Source organism: Tachypleus tridentatus, chromosome 13 (genome assembly GCF_004210375.1).
Source record: "Tachypleus tridentatus isolate NWPU-2018 chromosome 13, ASM421037v1, whole genome shotgun sequence".
NCBI classification, from domain to species: domain Eukaryota; kingdom Metazoa; phylum Arthropoda; class Merostomata; order Xiphosura; family Limulidae; genus Tachypleus; species Tachypleus tridentatus.
In genome coordinates this window covers 198,280,581-198,300,527 of record NC_134837.1, presented here as the reverse complement: position 1 = coordinate 198,300,527, position 19,947 = coordinate 198,280,581, and the positions used below count along the sequence as shown (strand labels likewise).

At 30.7% G+C, this 19,947-nt stretch overlaps 1 protein-coding gene across 1 annotated transcript in view; it reads right to left on the bottom strand.

The window, feature by feature from the left end:
• LOC143236072 (titin-like) overlaps window positions 1-19,947 on the bottom strand; it is a 162,224-nt gene that overhangs the window by 48,076 nt on the left and 94,201 nt on the right. Inside the window, 9 exon segments of the mRNA XM_076474339.1 lie at window positions 540-842; window positions 1,894-2,160; window positions 3,702-3,845; window positions 3,980-4,154; window positions 6,047-6,144; window positions 8,016-8,159; window positions 13,475-13,723; window positions 14,900-15,043; window positions 17,206-17,463. Coding sequence (XP_076330454.1) covers window positions 540-842; window positions 1,894-2,160; window positions 3,702-3,845; window positions 3,980-4,154; window positions 6,047-6,144; window positions 8,016-8,159; window positions 13,475-13,723; window positions 14,900-15,043; window positions 17,206-17,463 — 1,782 coding nt within the window.

The window sequence follows — 19,947 nt, the reverse complement described above, 5'->3', positions numbered from 1 at the left end:
AAAAATGAAGTGGAAGTATTGTATTATTGGACATTTAACTTCCCATACCTGGATGCAGACAATGAATGTATGGTTTGGATTAGGGTTTTATTACAGATTCAGAAAACTGAATCAGGCTTGCTAATAATTCCATGTGTTCATCTCTTGTTACACAGCAGATTCTTACCTATCTTGATGTATAATTGAAGAAATAGATAACCTTCTTAATACTATTTGAATACCAGTTCACAGTTATAGAGCAGTCTTGAATACATAGGTTTTTGACATGCCTTCTCTTTGTGTTTTTGAATTCCATTTACAGATATAATATAGAGAGAAACATACTGTATACACATATTTTCACAATTAAACTATAATTCCTTAAGCATTACATCAAGTTATTAAAAATCTTTTCACAACAGTACATATTTTATATTTTTCATAATTTTATGTAAAATGTTTGTTGGTATTTCAGTGCAAAGCTACATAAATGGCTATCTACACCATTTCTTCATGCTTACCCCTGAGTCACAAGGGACTAAAGTAAAATCAACACTTACTGTCCCTCAGGGGTTGTCCATTATGGAACCATTCCACTTTCATGGCAGGATCTCCAACTGGTATCAGGAAACATTCAAAGTGAGCACTGTCACCCTCTTTCAACCCCACAATGCTCTGTAGTTGGGTCGTGAAATGGGGTTTCTGACCCCTTGAGCGATCAATGGTTTCCAAGGTAACAGTGATTTCAGCTTTTCCCCACTTGTTGGTTGCTCGACAAATGTATCTTCCTGTGTCCTCAGCAATGACACCTAGAATTTCTAAAACTACCATACCAAAGGCATGGACTGTGCGAATACGATGGCCTAGAAACAAGAAAACACAAAGTAAAAAAGGTTTCAGTATAAAACAAACTTTGATAATAATTATCCTTTTTTGCTTTCAAACTATTAAGTGTAACAAAGCTTTTCACTTTGATTACACTGAAGTAGAAAATCCAAATAAGCATCCAGTAAAGAAAAACTAGATTAATACAGAATTTAATAGCTTTTGAGCATTAGAAAACTAACATTCTCATTAAAATTGAATTTGAGTGAAATACACACAATGGAGACAGTTCTGTAATTCTAATTAATCAGGTATTATTACAGAAATTAATCTTACTATAAGAAAACAAACTCTTCAATTGAGCACAAATATCGAATTAGATGGATTTTTACTTTTACAGAAAATATATTCTTATATTACTGATAATAATGTAAAGTGTACAGATTCAGAGAAGTAACTAAACAAATTAGAAATTTATTCAATACCCTACTTCATTCTTTAGCACAATGATATAGTCACCTACCTATGTACATGTCATGAACATGAAAAAAACCATCAAATTATATGAAAATATGTTTCAAAATATTTTATAAGATACCTCAAATCAACGATATTTTCTACAACTTTTGATCCATTTTTGTCACATTAAACTTGAAACACTGAGATTAACCTTTACTGTTTAAAAATAAGAATGGTTCAGGTAAGACAGGACTTCAGTGGAAAGTTGACCTGACACAGTCTCAGGTTAAATAAGTTTATGATGAGACCAGGTTATCTAAGGTGTTAATTAGAATAATTCATGGCAGATTTAACTTTTGTAATTAGATAATACACTTACCATTATCAAGACAGCATCAAAAATTAAGAAAAAATATTGAATTAATTGTGATTCAGAAAATTTAGAGAAAAGGTTAACTGCTGGTTTGAGTTTATTATATTACAGCAAACAAAACTTCACAGAAAAATGAGTAGAGTTAAAATTGATTTAATTGTTATGTGAAAAATTTTCAAAACCTACTACATCTGGTAAGGAAAAAGATTAATATTTATATTATGCATTATATATATATGATGATATGGCACACACACCAGCTTTAAGTGGCTTCTCATTGAAGAACCATTCCACAACCATAGTTTGATCTCCTGCTGGTGTGAGTGTTGCCTCAAAGTGTGCAATGTCTCCTTCACTGAGATTAGTTAAGTTCTGGAACTGAGATGTAAAAACAGGTGGGTGCCCTTCTTCTTCCAATAGTACTCTTTCAGATTGCCTGACCAATGACTCTTCCAGGTCCTGGATCCTCTCCAGTCCTTTTTCTCCTTCAGGATGAAGAGTTCCTTCATAGATAAAGCTTTTCCCTGTTTAGATAATGAACATAACATTTCTTCAGTAAAACACTGAAATGGTGGTAAAATTATATATTTCTTCAATAAACTGATACTGTTTCACTATTGGAGTGGAATTAAATACAAAATGTGTACTTATTGCAAAATTACACCCTTTGTTTACTTAACTTTTATTTTGTTTAGTTACATTTTATTTATTGGACTATTAAATGATGTCCTTCAGTAAAACTCTATATGTTGGAAAATTACACACTATTGTTTAGTTAAATTTTATTTGTTGGAAAATTACATACTTCTGTTTAATTAACTTTCATATATTGGAAAATTACATACGTTTGTTTAACTTTCATATGTTGGAAAATTACATACTTCTGTTTAATTAAATTTTATTTGTTGCAAACTTATATACTTCTGTTTAATTAAAGTTTATTTGTTGGAAAATTATGTCTGTTTAATTAAAGTTTATTTGTTGGAAAATTACATACTTCTGTTTAATTAAATTTTATTTGTTGGAAAATTACATACGTCTGTTTAATTAAATTTTATTTGTTGGAAAATTACATACATCTGTTTAATTAACTTTCATATATTGGAAAATTACATACTTCTGTTTAGTTAAATTTTATTTGTTGGAAAATTATGTGCAAGCATTTAAATATATTTTTTTAAGAATGATATATGGAATGTTAATCCATAAACTTGTACATTCATTTTTTAAAATTATGTGAAATTATATATCACATTTTTGGTCCTCTGAATATTATATACATTCATAGTCACATGAATTTGACATGAGGAACACATACAGGTTATATATAAACATAAAATAATCATTTTTTAACTTCATTTTACACTAAACTATTATGAAAACAGGAATAAGCTCTTACAAGTGATAAAACTAGCATGGTTAATACTTATTTACAGTTGTCAATGAGGCAGGTATTAAATCGTTTACTAAATGTTCTGGCCAGTTCCAAAGCCATAGAAACAAAACTTTCCAATAGGTTTTTCCTTATAACAGTATACTTGAAAATAGATAATAAAAACCTGAATAATCTATTTTCCTGCCATACAATTTAAACTTCTTCCCATTTTGCCATTACAGAGAGATGGTTTTAAATAAAAAAGGAACAAACCCATGTCCAGCCTTTTTACATTATTCGGTTATTTGTTCATAATGTCAGAAAAATATGTACATTCAAGAGGTCTGGATTGAAAACGATAAAAGCTTATAACCTGAATGTTTTCAAAAGGCAGACTTTTTTTCTTCTATCCCTTCAAGAAGAAAGGCCCATCTTTCCCAAGTTCTTGGATTATAGAGTTTTTATCATACTGAATTATTAGTTTAATTTTTTCCCTTGACCTTACAAAGAGACATTTTTATTGACCATGGAGTGAATATAAACGTTTGTAAACACTGACTGTTGTAAAAAATACCTTAAAACTTACCAACATACATTTACATACCAGTTAAAAAAAACCTTACCAATATAATATTGCATGCAAATTAAAAAACGTACCAACATGCTATCGCATATTAAGTAAAAACCTACCAACACATTGAAGTGTCGTTGAGGTGAAGGCTTCACCTCTCTTGTTATGTGCACGACAAGTATAGATGCCACAGTCTCTTGGCCAGAGATCGGATATTGTTAGAGTGACTTGCCCAAAATCACTGGTGCTTGTGAAGCGAGATGCTGTATGCAAAATAAACATATTGTTCTTTGACATTCTGTTATACCTCTATAGATTTCTTATTAATCATTGTGTTGTAAACAGCGTAAAATTGTTCCAAAGGTAAATATTTCATAACTATTCCTTTACTACTGACCTAATTCTAAAGGTTTCCCATTAAAGAACCATTCAATAGCAAGTTTAGGGTCTGCAGATGGCTCATAGCGACAGTAAAGTCGTAGACCTTCTCCCTCATTCACAGTAAAGTTGGCTTGTAATGGTTCAACAAACACAGGTTTCGGGAACTCTTGTTCTGCTTCCTCTAATGGCATCTTAAATAAAGAAACAAGGTAGAGAGGGCTAGAATTGTAGTCATTCTGTATAGTTCTCTAATAAGGTTCTCTTTTCCTAATATTAATACTAAAAAAATGTGTCTGTATAAATACAGATTTTCTTCAGAACAAGACAATAAAAAGAATCTAATGAAGTCTTATATGAAGGAGGAGGTTATGAAGTTGGTACAGAGAGGAGTACATGACTGTATCCAATGTACTGTTTGTATGATTTTAACAAAGGTAAGTAATAAAACAGTGATGCATAATTATTTAAAGGACAGTTTGTGTAAAATCAACTTACTTCTATTGTAACGTTCCGTAAGCTCTTAACTTTCGCAAAATGATCAAATGGTCTTCTGTTTTGATTGGATTAATTGTAATTGCTATGAGTCTCTTGATGTCTACACAAATAAGTGATGGAAGATACATTTAATGTTGACCAGTATCCACTTTGCCACAATGCCAGAAGGTCAACACTTCAAACTTAGCTTACCCTGGCATTTCACCAAATGATTGTAGTTGATAAACTGAAGAAATATCAACATACACATGAGGGCTCAACAGCTTTTAAGATGGAATACATCAATCTTCCAGAAAGCCAATAAAGAAATACTACAAGGCATTAATAAGATACTGCTTTACATTAATGACATGGAATTAACTGTTAGAGTTGACACAAAACTTTAAAAAAAAAAAAAAAACAAGATGCTACAGAAATTGAAAAGAATGGTATTCATCTCAGCAAGATAAAGCAGTTCTTCAAAAAATAAATTACATGCATATTGGTCATAAGACAGATTCTGAATGTTTATATTCAACTAATAATAAAGGCTTCATAGTTTTCTGAGCAATGTTGCAGAAAATTTCTACCAAACATATCTATCAGAATTCATTAACAGTACAACTTATGCAAAACCAGATTCTGGAGCAGTGATTCTAAGACTGCTTTTAATAAAATGAAATAGCTACTCACATCAAAAACAGTGTTAAGACACTATGATCTAAAACTACTGGTTGGCACATGCTGTTGCAGCTTTGGTGCAGAGGCAATTCCTACAACATGCCTGATGGATGTGAGTGAACAACTCTGTATGAATCAATGATCCTTACTGATACAGTTATGCAGTTAGAGAAAGAGACTCTGAGCATCATGTATGGAGCTGCAAAATGGATTTGTACAGACAATGAATCAAATATTTGTAACAAAAGAAGGTGGGTTATCACCAAGATAAAGGTTATTGTCTGAAGTTCATAAGATGAGAACACCATCACACTTGCAAAAAGGGAAAAAATTCCCAGTTCAACTGTTCCTAAAACATCATTTTAGAACATGTCTAGACCTTGTTAAGCATGAATTGGGTATGACTATCAGCAACAAGCAAGGAAATGTTAAGTATAATTGTAATCAACACAAACTGAGGATATTCAAATTGTGCATTAAGTTCATCCTTTATAACTTCCCAAGTGATCTGAAACAACTACCTGGAGACAGTCTTTAACTTAATGGCCCACTAGCTTACCTTGTTCAAGTAGGACATGCTGTTCAACACTTCTATGTCAATAATTGCCTAAAACTACTGATAGTATGTCCACAACTCCTCCAACAATACTATCTATTCCAAATGTTGCTATTGCTCCTAAAGACACTCAACTTGACATTCCAACAACAACAGCAGCTGACCTACCAACAGAGATCAGGAAGAAAAACAACCTGTTCCATTTCTATGAAGACAGCAAAGAACTGATTTGTGGTGTGTTTCAAATTAAAGACAACACTGGCCAAATTAAAAAAAAAATAATGACCATCAACTCAGATTAATAAGGGAAAGAGAGTAATAAGTAAACCTATAAAATATAAATGAAAAGTGTTATAAATATGCTGGTAATACCTGATATCTGCTGAGGTAAGCTTCTTCCACTTCTTGTATTCTGGATAGACCTACTTGACCCATAGGATGTTGAGTTCCATAGATGATATCTTCTTTACCTGTATAAAAAGAAACAAGTGAAATAACAACCATTCCAATGTGTAATGAAATTCTTGTGACTTGTCGGTTAAAAAGTTGGTACGTATTGGTTTTATGCAAGATAAAAAAAGTCTGTTTTTTCAATCAATCAGTTTCCAAATAAAAAAATAAGTTACGTCTCTCATAATATTTAATTAACAAGTTATGATGACCATATATATATATTACAAAACTAGTGATTCACATAATTGTTTCTGGATTTTATTTTGTTGCAAATTTACAGTTTCTATGAGTCATCTTAGCACATTCCATGTATATTTCAGAAACAATCAGTTTTTAATTATTGAATGCATTGTTTTTAATTATCAGTTGGTACTTGTGTGTGATGTTGTAACCCTTAAAAAGGCATAAGCCACAATATTTGACCTGAAAAAATCATTTTTTTCTGAAGTGTAATTAATCATTGTCCTTGAAATAAGAATTTCAATATGTTATCAACCAAGTTCCTAAATCTGATAATATTTTCAGCATAACTGGCTAAAATAATAAACATGACAAAAAAGAAAACAAATGTAATTTTTGGCAAGAAATGTGCAACATACTTTATTTAGTTAAGTTGTTTTTCAGTAGCTCAGATACTCATCTAAGATATGTAAACTAACTGATAAATTACACAATTATGTAACAGCTTAGGTGAATGGGATGATATGAGCTAAAGTGTTATTTTAACAAGAGGGAATAAACTGTAGTTAAGTTTCATTTCAGTATTTTTTATTAGTATTACTCCACATTCAGTCAGTGTTCATATAAAGATGTAGCTCTCTCAGCTTCTTGCTTTGTTGACATAAATGAATAAAAGTAAATCATACATGGTTTGTCCAACATAAAAATGCAGGCAAAATAGGCTTATCTTTTAACAGGTATAGCATGAACATATAGCAGTACAACTCAATACTACATAAGTGAAACATGATGTGTATGTCATTGTTAATATACTGAATATCACATAACATACTAAGTAACATTTTTTCATATATTATGAATTATATTCTATCATATAAACAATGATGTTTATAATAACTCATACTGACCATAAGTAACTATCAAATAAATAATGTTTTACCCTTTGAACTTATGATATTAACATGCAACAAAAGTGTTAATTAAAGGTTTATAATAGTTTAATGAACATCAATTAAAAGGGGAGTGGTTTTGAAAGGTTTAATATAAACCATAAACAATGCAACTTAATATTGGTAAGTTAACAAAAAACTAAAAATGTAAAAAGCAACTTTCACTTCTTGTTTGATTATTTAGTATTGAATAATGTTAAACCATGGTCATTCCCATTCACCATGCTGAATCCAGTATGGTTTTTACCAACAGAAGGCCATTATTTTGAGGTCATTTCCCATCTTGGTTCAGAGTTCAAAGTTAATAATAAAAATCATGTAATCTTATATAATACTATTAATAATTATTTACGAGTTGGGCAACATTACATGTAGAAAATTTTATCAATGAAGTAACTTACACACTTGTTAAGAAAACATTACATTGAATTATTTATTCAACTAAAAAATCAGTAACACTCAGTGGCCACATATTTTATAAATGAAAATATTATAACATAGCTATGATTAGATTTAGCACATCTTTAAGCACAGTATCTCCAATACAGCATCTCTACCTAACAAGTAGTCATACTGTAATTTTTATAAACTTTTAGTGGTTCTTAAAATTAGCATATTGCCATTTAAAAATTCCCTAAATTTGTAACACTGAGTCATTTTTTCTCTTCAAAAATTTTAAACTTTAAAAAACAACAAAATAATAAACCAGTAAACTCATTCACTAATGTAAAGCATTTCATAACTCAGTTAATACCAACCATGGACTTTGAGTGAGCCTGTGGTGACAGCCTGGCCCTTATTATTTGTAGCTCGACACGTGTAAACACCAGCATCACCAGTGTAGGCATGAGAAATATCCAGTGTGACAAAACCAAAATCATTTTTAACCATGAACTTGGTGGCTACATAAGATACAAATGATGTACAACCATTTAAATAAACACCACATTACAACAATTTTTATAATTAAACTTTTTTTAAACAATTCTTCTTGGAAATAATCATCTGAAATAAACTTTAAACAGATTTTAAGTATTAAAAAACAATCAATCGACAAAACTGAATACCAATTGAAGTATTGATAGGTCATATAAAATAACTGATTACTCAAAATTATGATTAATGTATCAAAAATAAACGAGTTAAAATCAGTTATTTTTATTATTACTAGTTTCTATTTATCTAACATCCAATAATCAAAATTAAGATAAAGTCAATTAATATAATAAATACCATCAACTACTCAAATTTAGGATTACTGATTATTACTACTTCTAATTATTCCAACTATCCAGCAATCAAAAGTACAGAGAAGGAGTTATTATCCTTTCATTGGTGACAACATGGCACAAACCACAAAACTTCATACCTACAGCCCAGTACTTTAAGCACTGTGTCTCACTTAGTTCAGCTGGGAATTAAAACACTAACTTAGCACATCAACCTGAATAAAAACTAAAGTATTAACTGATAAGTCGTATTAGTTTCAGGAAGGAACATAAAAAAATGTTTGCAAATGTTATGAATTTCGGATTAACTTTCTCACTATGGACTCAGTCAATTTGTCTGAGTTAATGGCACCAAATTGCCCCTTAGAGCTTCCATGATATAATTTCTAATATGTTTTACATATATATTCATGAAATTGTGCAAGCTTTGGAGACAAAAAAATCCGAATTTTTAATGAAGTATTTTCATTAAACATTTCCCAACGAATATAAGGAGTAAAAGTGTTAACTGCTTTGTGTATAAAGTGATTTTCATGTTAAGATTAAAAATAATTCTCTTCATCTAAAAATTCTCAGACTTCATTTAACTAATCCTTAAAACTTTATATATGGCTTTCAAATGGTTTTTTCCAGTACAACTTTATATTTTTTTGTTATTTTCTACACTTCAGTTCTAAACAAGATCAGTCAATTTGACCAACCTCGTAACCACAATAAAAAAAATCTAAATTACCCTGTTTTCTTTCTAAAATGATTTCCTATTGTAACACAAGACTGGATTTGTTTATCCTATATCACTTAAAACTCATAACAGGATACATTTGTTCCTACTTATATTTATTATTTTTTTGCCTTTTGAACCATGCTTAACTAATTATCTCACCACACAAGTTGTAAAAAACTAAATATGTTTCTAAATTTTACATTTCATTTACTTTTATAACCATAAATCAAGACAAATGGTAGTGGGTTGTTCAGCCAAAACAACCTTCTGCAGAACAAATTGTATTTTATTAACATGAGTAATAGTTTAGTAACATTCCATCTTCTGTGTCTCTGAAATATAACATCTCTGATTGATTTTCTTACTATTCTTTTTCTCCACACAAAAAATATAAAAATTTTATTTGATAGAAAAACATATTAACGTTTATGAATTTTTTCAAATCAATACACTGTTTTATCTTCTCAACTTACAATTAGGATTCTCATTTGGTATAAGCCACATATACAAAGTTCGTCAACAAAAACCACTCAAATTTAATGGAAACTTTTGTGCATATCTATGCAAAAAATTTACAAGAGCAATTGTCTAACATTTTTACAATAGCTTCACCTGACAATAAAAGTGGACTATTTTTAGTTTTTGTCATTCAAATTAAAGATGGCTAATTTAGAACATTAAAACTGTATGATAAAAGAACATATGGACATACAATCACTGGGTGGGAGAATCAAAATAGATTACCAGTTTATAGCTCAAATTTAATAGAATCATACAGGTGGGCAGTTATTATTGATTACTCATTATCAACCTTTCAACACAAGTTGATTAAATTTTCTAAAATTATCCAAACTAAGGAGTGTTTGTTTTGAATTTTGTGAAAAGCAACATGAGGACTATCAGCAGTCGTAAAAGACTAGAGAAAAGACACCTAGTCATCACCACCCATTGTCAAATGCTGGGCTACTCTTTTATCAATGAATAGTGGGACTGACAGTTACATTATAACACCTCCACAGCTGAAAGGGTAAGTATGTTTGGTGGAATGGGATTCTAGTCTGTAACTGTCACATTGCAAATTGAGTACCCTAACCACCTGGCTAGGGCAGGCCTACTAAAGAGTATTAAGCATCATGTGATATTAACTTAAGCAATTGACATAAATAATGATGCTTGATATGGCTGTACCAATTGTATGGGGGTGATGATAACACACTATTAATCTAAATTCCATGGCGTTACTATGAAGGAAGCTATTAACAGTTTTAGAGAGGAATAACTACCACCAAATATTTTAAAGAATCTGGTTGGTTCTGTAAAGTAAAGATATGTTCCAAATGAAAGAGTTGCGATCATAAAGCTAATGTTGGTTACTGGCGAGTGTTACTTTCTTATTTATTGTGTTTTGTTAATGTGTATTGACACTGTAATGGATTTACTAGTATATTTTTAATTTAATATCAATGTTCCTTTTAGTTAAATATATATTTAGAAAGGTATGCAACTTATAGTGTTAAATATGCATTGCAAAAGTCCCACCTGTTCTCTATATTTGTAGAAGTTTGTTGTGCAGAAAAATCAACAATGTGTATATATATATGCACATATTTGCTAGTATTGTTGGGCCAAATGAAATTTTGAGAACCTCAACTAAAGTTTATAAATCAATGTGCCAGGAGACAGTTTAATAATATTATTATTGGTTTGCTGCAGTCAGTATATATAAACCTCAGAATCTATGATTATGACAAACCTTCACTAATTAAGAAACTACAGATATTTGACCAGGAACATTTATTGATTTTGAGCATTAGAAACTGTTTAACCTCAGTGAATTAACTTCAGATGTTAATATTTTTTACAAGGACATTAGATATTGTCATCAGTAAAAACTTTTCTTGGTGAAGCAACTAGCTAGCCATCAAGAGAAGTGTACCAGTGTATCAACATAGAATAAGTTCACTCTCCATGAACTGTTGATAAAAAGATTCAGTTCCAGATCAGATAGAAGAATCAGTATTGTTTGTAAGTTTGAAAAACTTTTGTATATAAATTATTATTTGTAATAACCAATGTTATAAATTCTATTTTTGATTGTATATTAAAATATATTTGTGTTAAGAAAAAAATTGTGGGTATCAATCTTGTTGGTAAATATCATAAATCTGACACATGTTGACATTCAATAAACTTCTAAGTTCAAATTTCCAGCAATTTTAAACTGTAGCACATAACGTGTGAATAAATTGGAGACTCATCTGAGATAGATTACAATATGTAACATAATAACAAAGTCATTATACCAAGTCAAAACATCTTAAGTGTGAAAAAAGGTGGGTTCAAAAATACTGAGTGTGCAACTTAAAGAATAAAATCAAAATAGACAATCAAAATGGTAGCTACACTTACAGCATTGATAAAAATTGTATAGCAAATATTTATTCATTAGTTATTCAGGGCACATATTTTGTTTCATATCATCATGCCCCAAGTTGAACAAAAATTGTGGCCTCACTAACTAATGAATGAATATTTGCTGTACAATTCTTACCCATGCTACCAGTATGGCCACCATTGTTGATTTAATTCCTGTAACTCACACACTTCTTATTCCCACCTAGGGTGACTTTTATTAGATAAAGAATACACAAAAGAAACAACATAGTGCTTACCTGGGTCTTTTTTGTTTTTGGCTGTTTACTGCTGATGAAACTTAACCCTACTTTTGTATACTAATGACACTACTACACAAAATAACTGTTTTTATTTAATTAAATAATGCATCTGAAACACACAATAATAAAATACAAAAAGCAGACAATGTTCTATAACTATCATAATTTTTCTGGCTTTCTAACCATCCAGTAAGACCCATTAAAAATTAACCTAAACTTGATGTGTTTCCTATGGTAATAGTTCAAACTGGAAAGGAAACAATTTTCCGTCAATGTCATACAATACATCATTTAGTAGAATAAAACTTTGGCTTTCTATTGGCTATAAATAATATAGCATTAAATATCAGGGAGAACTAGTGGTAATTTGTGTAAAGTGGGTCTGATTTTTCCAGTTTATGATTCTATAAATAAACAAGATTGAAGGCTATAAAAATTATACTTTACCTAAATAACAACTGCATTATAATGAGTAATTTACATTAAACTGTGTAGTTCTCAGAGGGATGGTAAATAAACTAAAGAAGAGGAAAGAACTAGAGAGCAAATGTTACAATTTTCACATTAGTGGAGACGGAGGAGTTTTTAAAAGATTTACTTACAAAATTAAGAACTTAAAGTTACATAATATTAAAATTAGATTGATTAATAACATTATGATACTAAGTTTATTTGTATACTGTGATAATAAAGTAACGTAATTAAATGTTGAGTGTAACTCTAAATAAAATTGCAACATGCACTCTTCGACCTGCCCCTGGTAAGAGAGTTAAATGTTTTCCCCAGATAACCTTCCTGAATAACCAACTTCTTGTTCTGGTAACATTGTTGTAATTTCTAGTTTGACTAAATTTTTAATTGTTAAAATGAGATCATATGAAGTTCAAATTTGTTATTATGACTGCCAAAGATAAACTAACAAATTTGTGTGAAATATCATTTCCTGAAATCTTTAAAAACTCCTTTTATTTTATCCTATTTAGAACAGAAAGTAAAGTATTTAATATTCATAAGAGGTATGTAAGATGATTAGCATATTCTGTTTGTTTGTTAAGCACAAAGCTACACAATGGGATGACCACCACACATACTGAAACCTGGTTTTTAAAGTCATAAGTCCATATACTTACTTCTGTGCCACTGTGTGCAATTAACATAAAGGTTAAAAAAATCAAAACTATTAGCATTTAATTTATATAAAAAGTCCACTAACAACAGTTTACTTGAGTAAGGTTAAACCTTAGTGTCACGTACCCTTGTACTTCTTTTTTGTGTGATTTTTATAATGCATTATTGAATAGATAAAAATTAATAGCTGTAAGTTTTATATAAGTAAATAAAATGTAGAAGGAGAACACTGAAGAGGGGAATTATCCTTTCATTTGTTTTACTTAAAATGTGTTTGATTAAAAATGTACCAGTTGAGATGTTACTCCAAATCTTTTTAAAATCCAGTAGCTCAGATACTTTTCTGATTATACTAAACTTCATGATGGAATTTTGCAGCAAGAAAACAGGGTAGAAAAAGAAGTGGGGACAAGAAAGAGTGGCACATGAAAATTGTACTTCTCTCCAAAGGCTTTGATTACCTGCTGGGAGAGGTTTCCCATTGACCAAGAAGTCGATGATGAGAGTTGGATCTCTTGACGGTTCAACTTGACACTGAAAGTGTGCTGGCTCTCCTTCTCGAACCTCCAGGTTGTTTAGGTGTGTGATAAATACAGGGCTTTCATATGATGGCTCTACAAACTCAGGTTCAGACCTGAAAGTAGTTTCCAACTGTTGAATCTTTGGAAGACTCCCTGGATGTTGGCTTCCTGATAAGACTGCTTCACGACCTGTAGCAGATAATCAAACACATTAAACGCTGATGCTCATGGACCTGTTGTAATAAATACATAGTTATTTACCACTGCAAATTATTAACTAAAGACAATAAACTTGATCTATTTTTAAATTTTGAAACCTAATACTTCACTCTTAATTACTGTTTACTTAGATTAATAAAACACTTAATTGATATGTTGTTGCTTAAATCTCACATAATGTCATTTTATAGACATTAATATAATGTTCATCTGTGCCCAATTAAACATTTCACCCTCAAAACAATCTTTAGAAGATAATATTTATTAATCATAACGTACATTTGTACCTATGTCAAAACTACTGACACTATTTACTACTATCCATAATTATGAACAACTGACCTAAGGTAAGGCAGCTGGTCAGCAACACAGTACCACTCATTCTTCTTATAATTCACAACTTAAAGTACATGAACAATTTTGTTGAATCACACAGATTTAAATCCAACTTACCAGTTCTCAAATCCAAAACTCTACTATATTATAAACATTCTGTTTGAACCAACAGTAAAAAATAAGTATACAGGAATATTGTCCATGTGGTATGATTTATCAATTTTGATTAATATATTTCTAAGTAAACCAACTACATCAATCACTCTGCCAGTACTAAGATTTGTACACATTTTATTATTAAAAAAACATATCTTTCAAATTATTTGATGATAATGTTAACTATCTAATAATCAATGTAAAATTGTTTTTAATTCTGTTTATTGATGAATAACTCTTATAAGTCTCCTCACACTACACAGTACGTACCATGTTTGAGTTTACTGTAAAACTTAGACCAATCAAAGCTCATCATTTTAAATCCTATAAACCTTTCCTTTTAGTAACATTTCTAGCATCAATACATTTCAGAAGGCTGGTATGGGTATAAACACTTTTACTAATAAAGCAGAAAACAACATTGTGATGATGACAAGAAGATTGAAACATTGTTCTCTGCTTTGTTATTAACAGTGTTAATATCTATAACAGCCATTCTGCGATATATTCTTACTTGAGATGGGTTTCTCATCATCATGAAGTACTTCTAGCATCAGTCTTGCTGATCTAAAGAAATATAACTCAAACCACTTCTAATAAACATGAAACATGATATCATAATAGTCTTTAACTAAACTAAAACAACACATCTACCTTCAACCTTGATAGTACAAGTTGATACAGCCTCTCCTGCTTCATTCACAGCTCTACAGGTGTAGATACCCGAATCTTCAGGTCTTATTCCATAGATATCCAAAGTTACATGACCAAAGTCAAATGCCAACCTTATTCTTGTGCCTGTATAAATTAAAATAACAACAAACACCATTTTTTTTCTATCTCCAAGAGAAGATCTGCTGTGAATGTAGTACTCTAACAGCATTAGTAAATGATGATGGAAAGGAGCATAATGTTCTAGTCACTCAGACATTATTGGTTTGAAATGTATCCAGTATCAACACAGCATGAAAAAGCATGCAATCTGTCAAGTTTGTATAGAAGCTGCAATTCTTTACAAATCCACTTGTTTTAAAATAATATATATTAAAAATTAGTTAATTATATCTATAAAATTAATTACATTATTATTTGATGGATTGTTTAGGCAGAGTATTCATGATGAAACTTTGTAGAATGGACAGCAACTGCCTGTTATGAAGACACAATTGTAGAGGACGACGTTTTGAAATTCTTCCACCTTTCAAAACATTGTCCTCTACACTTGTGTCTCCACAACAGGCAGTTGCTGTCCATTCTACTAAGTTTTATCAATTACATTATTTACCATAGCTGAATTGAAAGTTGTAAACAATTCCCTTTTTCATCAAAATTACATGCAGATTGGTTCAGTTACTTGAAAAGTACAATTAAAGAGATTTTTTTTCTCTATTTCTGTTATTACAATACAGAAGTTGAAACACTTCAAAATCATGAGGATAACTGTTGGTTACCATAGCTGTATCTATAACTTTAAATAACTGTCTTCTTTATGTCAGAGTCACACTGATGGGTTCAATTACTTTAGAACACCCTTTGACAAGAAAAATTACTCTTCTTTATCTCTGTTATTATAATACAGACTGTGAAATTTTCATTTTAAAAATTGCTGGCTTTTAAGGCTAACTGACAACCACACAGTCTAACTTCACTTTAATTTCACTAACTTCTATATCTTTGTGTATTTATAACATGCAACAGAAAAATCTAGCTCTCTAGCAACAACAATATTGAAAAATAGCAAGAAAAGTTTAGAAGCTTTGAGTGAAATGAGTGTCAAAAATATTAGAAAAGCCTAGTACAACAATTAAACTACAGATATGACCTGCACAAAGTTGACTAACAAAACTTGACATAATTATTGCTTTTAAAATAATTAACTTAACACTCTTGTGGTGAACAATGAATAATAATTAAATATTATATCATTAAATAAATTAAATAACTCTTAAATGAACAGCTCTGTATATCTAACACAATCCAATATATTAAACATTCCACAGTTTTCCAGTGCTACTCAGAAATGTCATGTAAAGTTTACAAAAAGACTGGCAGCAAAGTTAAAGTTTTAAGACACTTTAATTACATACACCAAGATAAAACTTGACAAAACAAAGAGAAGTGTTTCTATGACAATGTTTCTAGTGGATTATTCCCAATGTTTTGCTTCTAATATGGAACAACTAAAGTTATTTGTTTCTTCACAAAACCAAACAAATACCATCACTAGTAAAAAAAAAACTGCAATCATTTCAATATGGTGCATCCAAATAGTAGCCTTTCAGACAATGAAAAATTATGAGGAGTTGAGTTGCTTACAAAACTGAATATTTTTTAAAACTACATCCTCTCTATCTTTACATTCACTTGGAATGTGTGGATTGTACTGCACATCTTTCCCATGAGGAACAACTGAGTAGGCTCGGTACCATTTAAATAAAAACATAAACCACGAGTTTAGGAAAATATCATGCAAAGTAAATTTGTAAACTATGATTTTGATGAGTAACTGGACAGATCTGGTGACTTAGCTCTGCCAAGAAAAGCATGGATGTGTGGAATAAAGAAATAAAGACTTGCTTTATGTAAATACATTTCATGCGTCTTGCTCTGATCACATCAGTTTGTGAGAATAAAGGCAGGCCATAATTTCTATAAATGTTTTTGGTAGATGTGAATATTTATATTATATATTCACAAAGCACTTTTTATTGTATTTTATTAAAAATATTCATTGTTTTTTAAACTTGTGTTCACTTCTGAAGATTTGACACATATATTTTGACACAATTTGCTTGTATAGTTTGATATTTATAAGTTTAATTTACATAATCAAAAATAAATTTCAAGCTGTGTCCAAGCTCGTTTAATTTTTGGAAAATTTTGTCAACACCTCATTTTCATTCTCAAACACAAGTTTCTCAATACAAAAAAAAAATTATGAATTCTGAAAGTAAACTCACCTTGTGTTATAGTTTTGCTGTTTTTAAACCATTCCACCTTTAATTTCTCATCATCTATAGGCTCTAAAGTACCTTCAATACGAACATTTTGCCCTTCTATTAGTCTTTCTTGGTTAACCAAATGTTTTGTAAAAATAGGCCTCGTGGGTGGTTTAGCATCCCACCAAACTTCAGGGATACAAGTTGAGTCAAGCTCAAATTTTTGTGTTTTCTTGTAAGCTTCAGGATGTTGACTTTCTCCGAGAACACCTTTCCGACCTGTAAATTTATATTATACACACACTTATTCATGGAATATTAGAGTAATGGAGAACAAAATCTTAGTATTTAAAAACAAAATCACTGAATGCTATAGTGCAGGCATGCAATGACATTTATGAAAAAAAGAGGAAAAGGTATGTAGCCTGGCGCCCGGGAAATTTTTAAAAAATGGATGCTATTTGGTGTGATTTGGTGCAATCTGGGACATAATTTCTTTATGTTTTTTGACATTGCAATGTTGGAAAAGTACACAATATATATCATATAAAATAACAAAAGGAAATTAAAAGACTAAATCAAACTAATAAAAACTATAACTTTCATTTACAGTTTTTAGCAGATTGATTTATTCTTTTAATTTGCATTCATTTTTTAGAAGATATATCAAAATATCTAAAATTAACAAATAAAACAAAAAGTAAATAAATGAAATTTAAGATTGTTTATTTGCTATTTATTCAGTTTAATTTTTTTCTAAATCAAAATATATTAGTAATATGAGTTAATAAAGCCAAAATAACTCAGTAAATATTTCAAATACAAATCATTTCATTATTATCCTTATTGTCATCAATAACATCATCATCATCAACTACTGGTATGCTGCCAATTAAATGTTTTACAATCATTGCCAATAACTACTTCTCTGCTGCATATATTCCATACAATTTTCAAATCACATAAAATTACTCTTTTGACTAATCATGACTACCTACAGTTCAAATTGTTCATCTACGCAATCTTGTGATTATAATACTGGTACCTTAATGTCAGTGAATTTTCCATTCTTTCACAAATTGACAATACAAACTAAAACAGCATATGAAGGAAAGCTATGACATTGCTTAAAAATTCAACTACTGATATGGTTCAATATTAAACTACTGATATCAGTGATATGCCTCAGAAATTAAATTTTGTACAGTCACTGACATCAACAACTACTGCTCTGCTGCATGTATTCCATTAAAATTTCAAATTACTTAAAATTACTCTACATGACTACCTACAGTAAAACTTGTTCATCTATACAATCTTGTCAGTAAATTACTGGTACTTCAATATCAGTATATTTTTCATTCTTTCACAATACAAACTGAAACAGCAAATCAAGGAAAGCTTTGACATTGCTTCAAAATAAAATTAATGATATGCTTTAAAATAAACCACTGGCACTGTATGCTGCAGATAATAATAAAATGTTTTTCAGTCACTGATATCAACTTCTACTCTGCTGCATAAATTACAGTCAAATTTCAAATCACTTAATTTCCTTTAATCAATCTTGGCTACTTTCCTCTTTTTCGAGACAAGGGTTTCCAGTGCTCTCTTCCGAGCTTTTTTTCTCTCCTTCTCTGAATGGGCAACTCTCTGTGCCTCTGCGGCTTTCTGGACTTTTTCTTTAGCCAAGGTGGCTGGGCCAGATTTCACAGAACCATAGGCCTCAAGCCTTTCTGCCCTTTTCTTCTGATTCTCCCTCAGCTTTGAGGTATACTTTGAAGCTTCTGATCTAATGTCCTTACACATTCTCTTGTCTGCAGGATCAAAATGAACATCTTTCCTTTTAAACATTTCAATCGCTGTTGTATCTTTGGAGCGTAGAGAATATTTTATTGTCTGGTATGCACATGAGACCTGCAACGAGACTGCCTCCAAGATGGCGGTCAGATTTTTTTTTTTCTGCAATAAACATTGAAAAAATACGATTTCTCCTCAAAAACCACCTACCTGGCCCCCAAATCGCTCATTATTTCTCCTCGAATTTACACGAATCTCGTGGGTGATCATTGGCCGTTTGAAAACCTCGGAAATCCGCGTTTCAGCAGAAAAATGGCACGCATGATAGTAATTGTATTTAAGCAAAGTTACACACAGTTAACCCATGCAAGCCATCCCTAATTTTGAGTCGACAGATTACAAGGAAAACAGCCCCTACTGTCAACTCTTGTGCTATTTTAATACAGAATTTTAAAACTGAAGAAGGAGGCACAGAATGTATCCTGATGGGGGTTAGAAGGTTCATAAAAATAAAAAACTACTTCTTCAGCTGCATTTATAACAAAAACAAGCCTTACTGCCATACCTGGCACAAGATGGCAGTGTGTTTAACTGGTACCTTCCTTAGTATGCAGACTGCTAGAAGAAGTCCTCTTACATCTTGTGTTGTTAGTCATTTATCACACCATGGATAGAATTTTCTCCTCAATAAACAGAAGCATCCTTTTGACAAATAGCAAAAAAGTATTCCACACAAAATTGGCATTACCTGCGATACACCACAATTTTTCACCCATAGTAACAGTGCTTACATTTTTTTTTTACCAGTATGTGTGTGTTGGGGAATGTCAATACCACAGACAACAGGAATAGGGAGCTGTCTTAACATTCTCAAATTGTTGCTATGAATGAATAGTGAGATATAAGTTCAACTTTGCAGTAAGGATATGTAAACCACAGACCCTTGGATTTCAACTCTGGCAT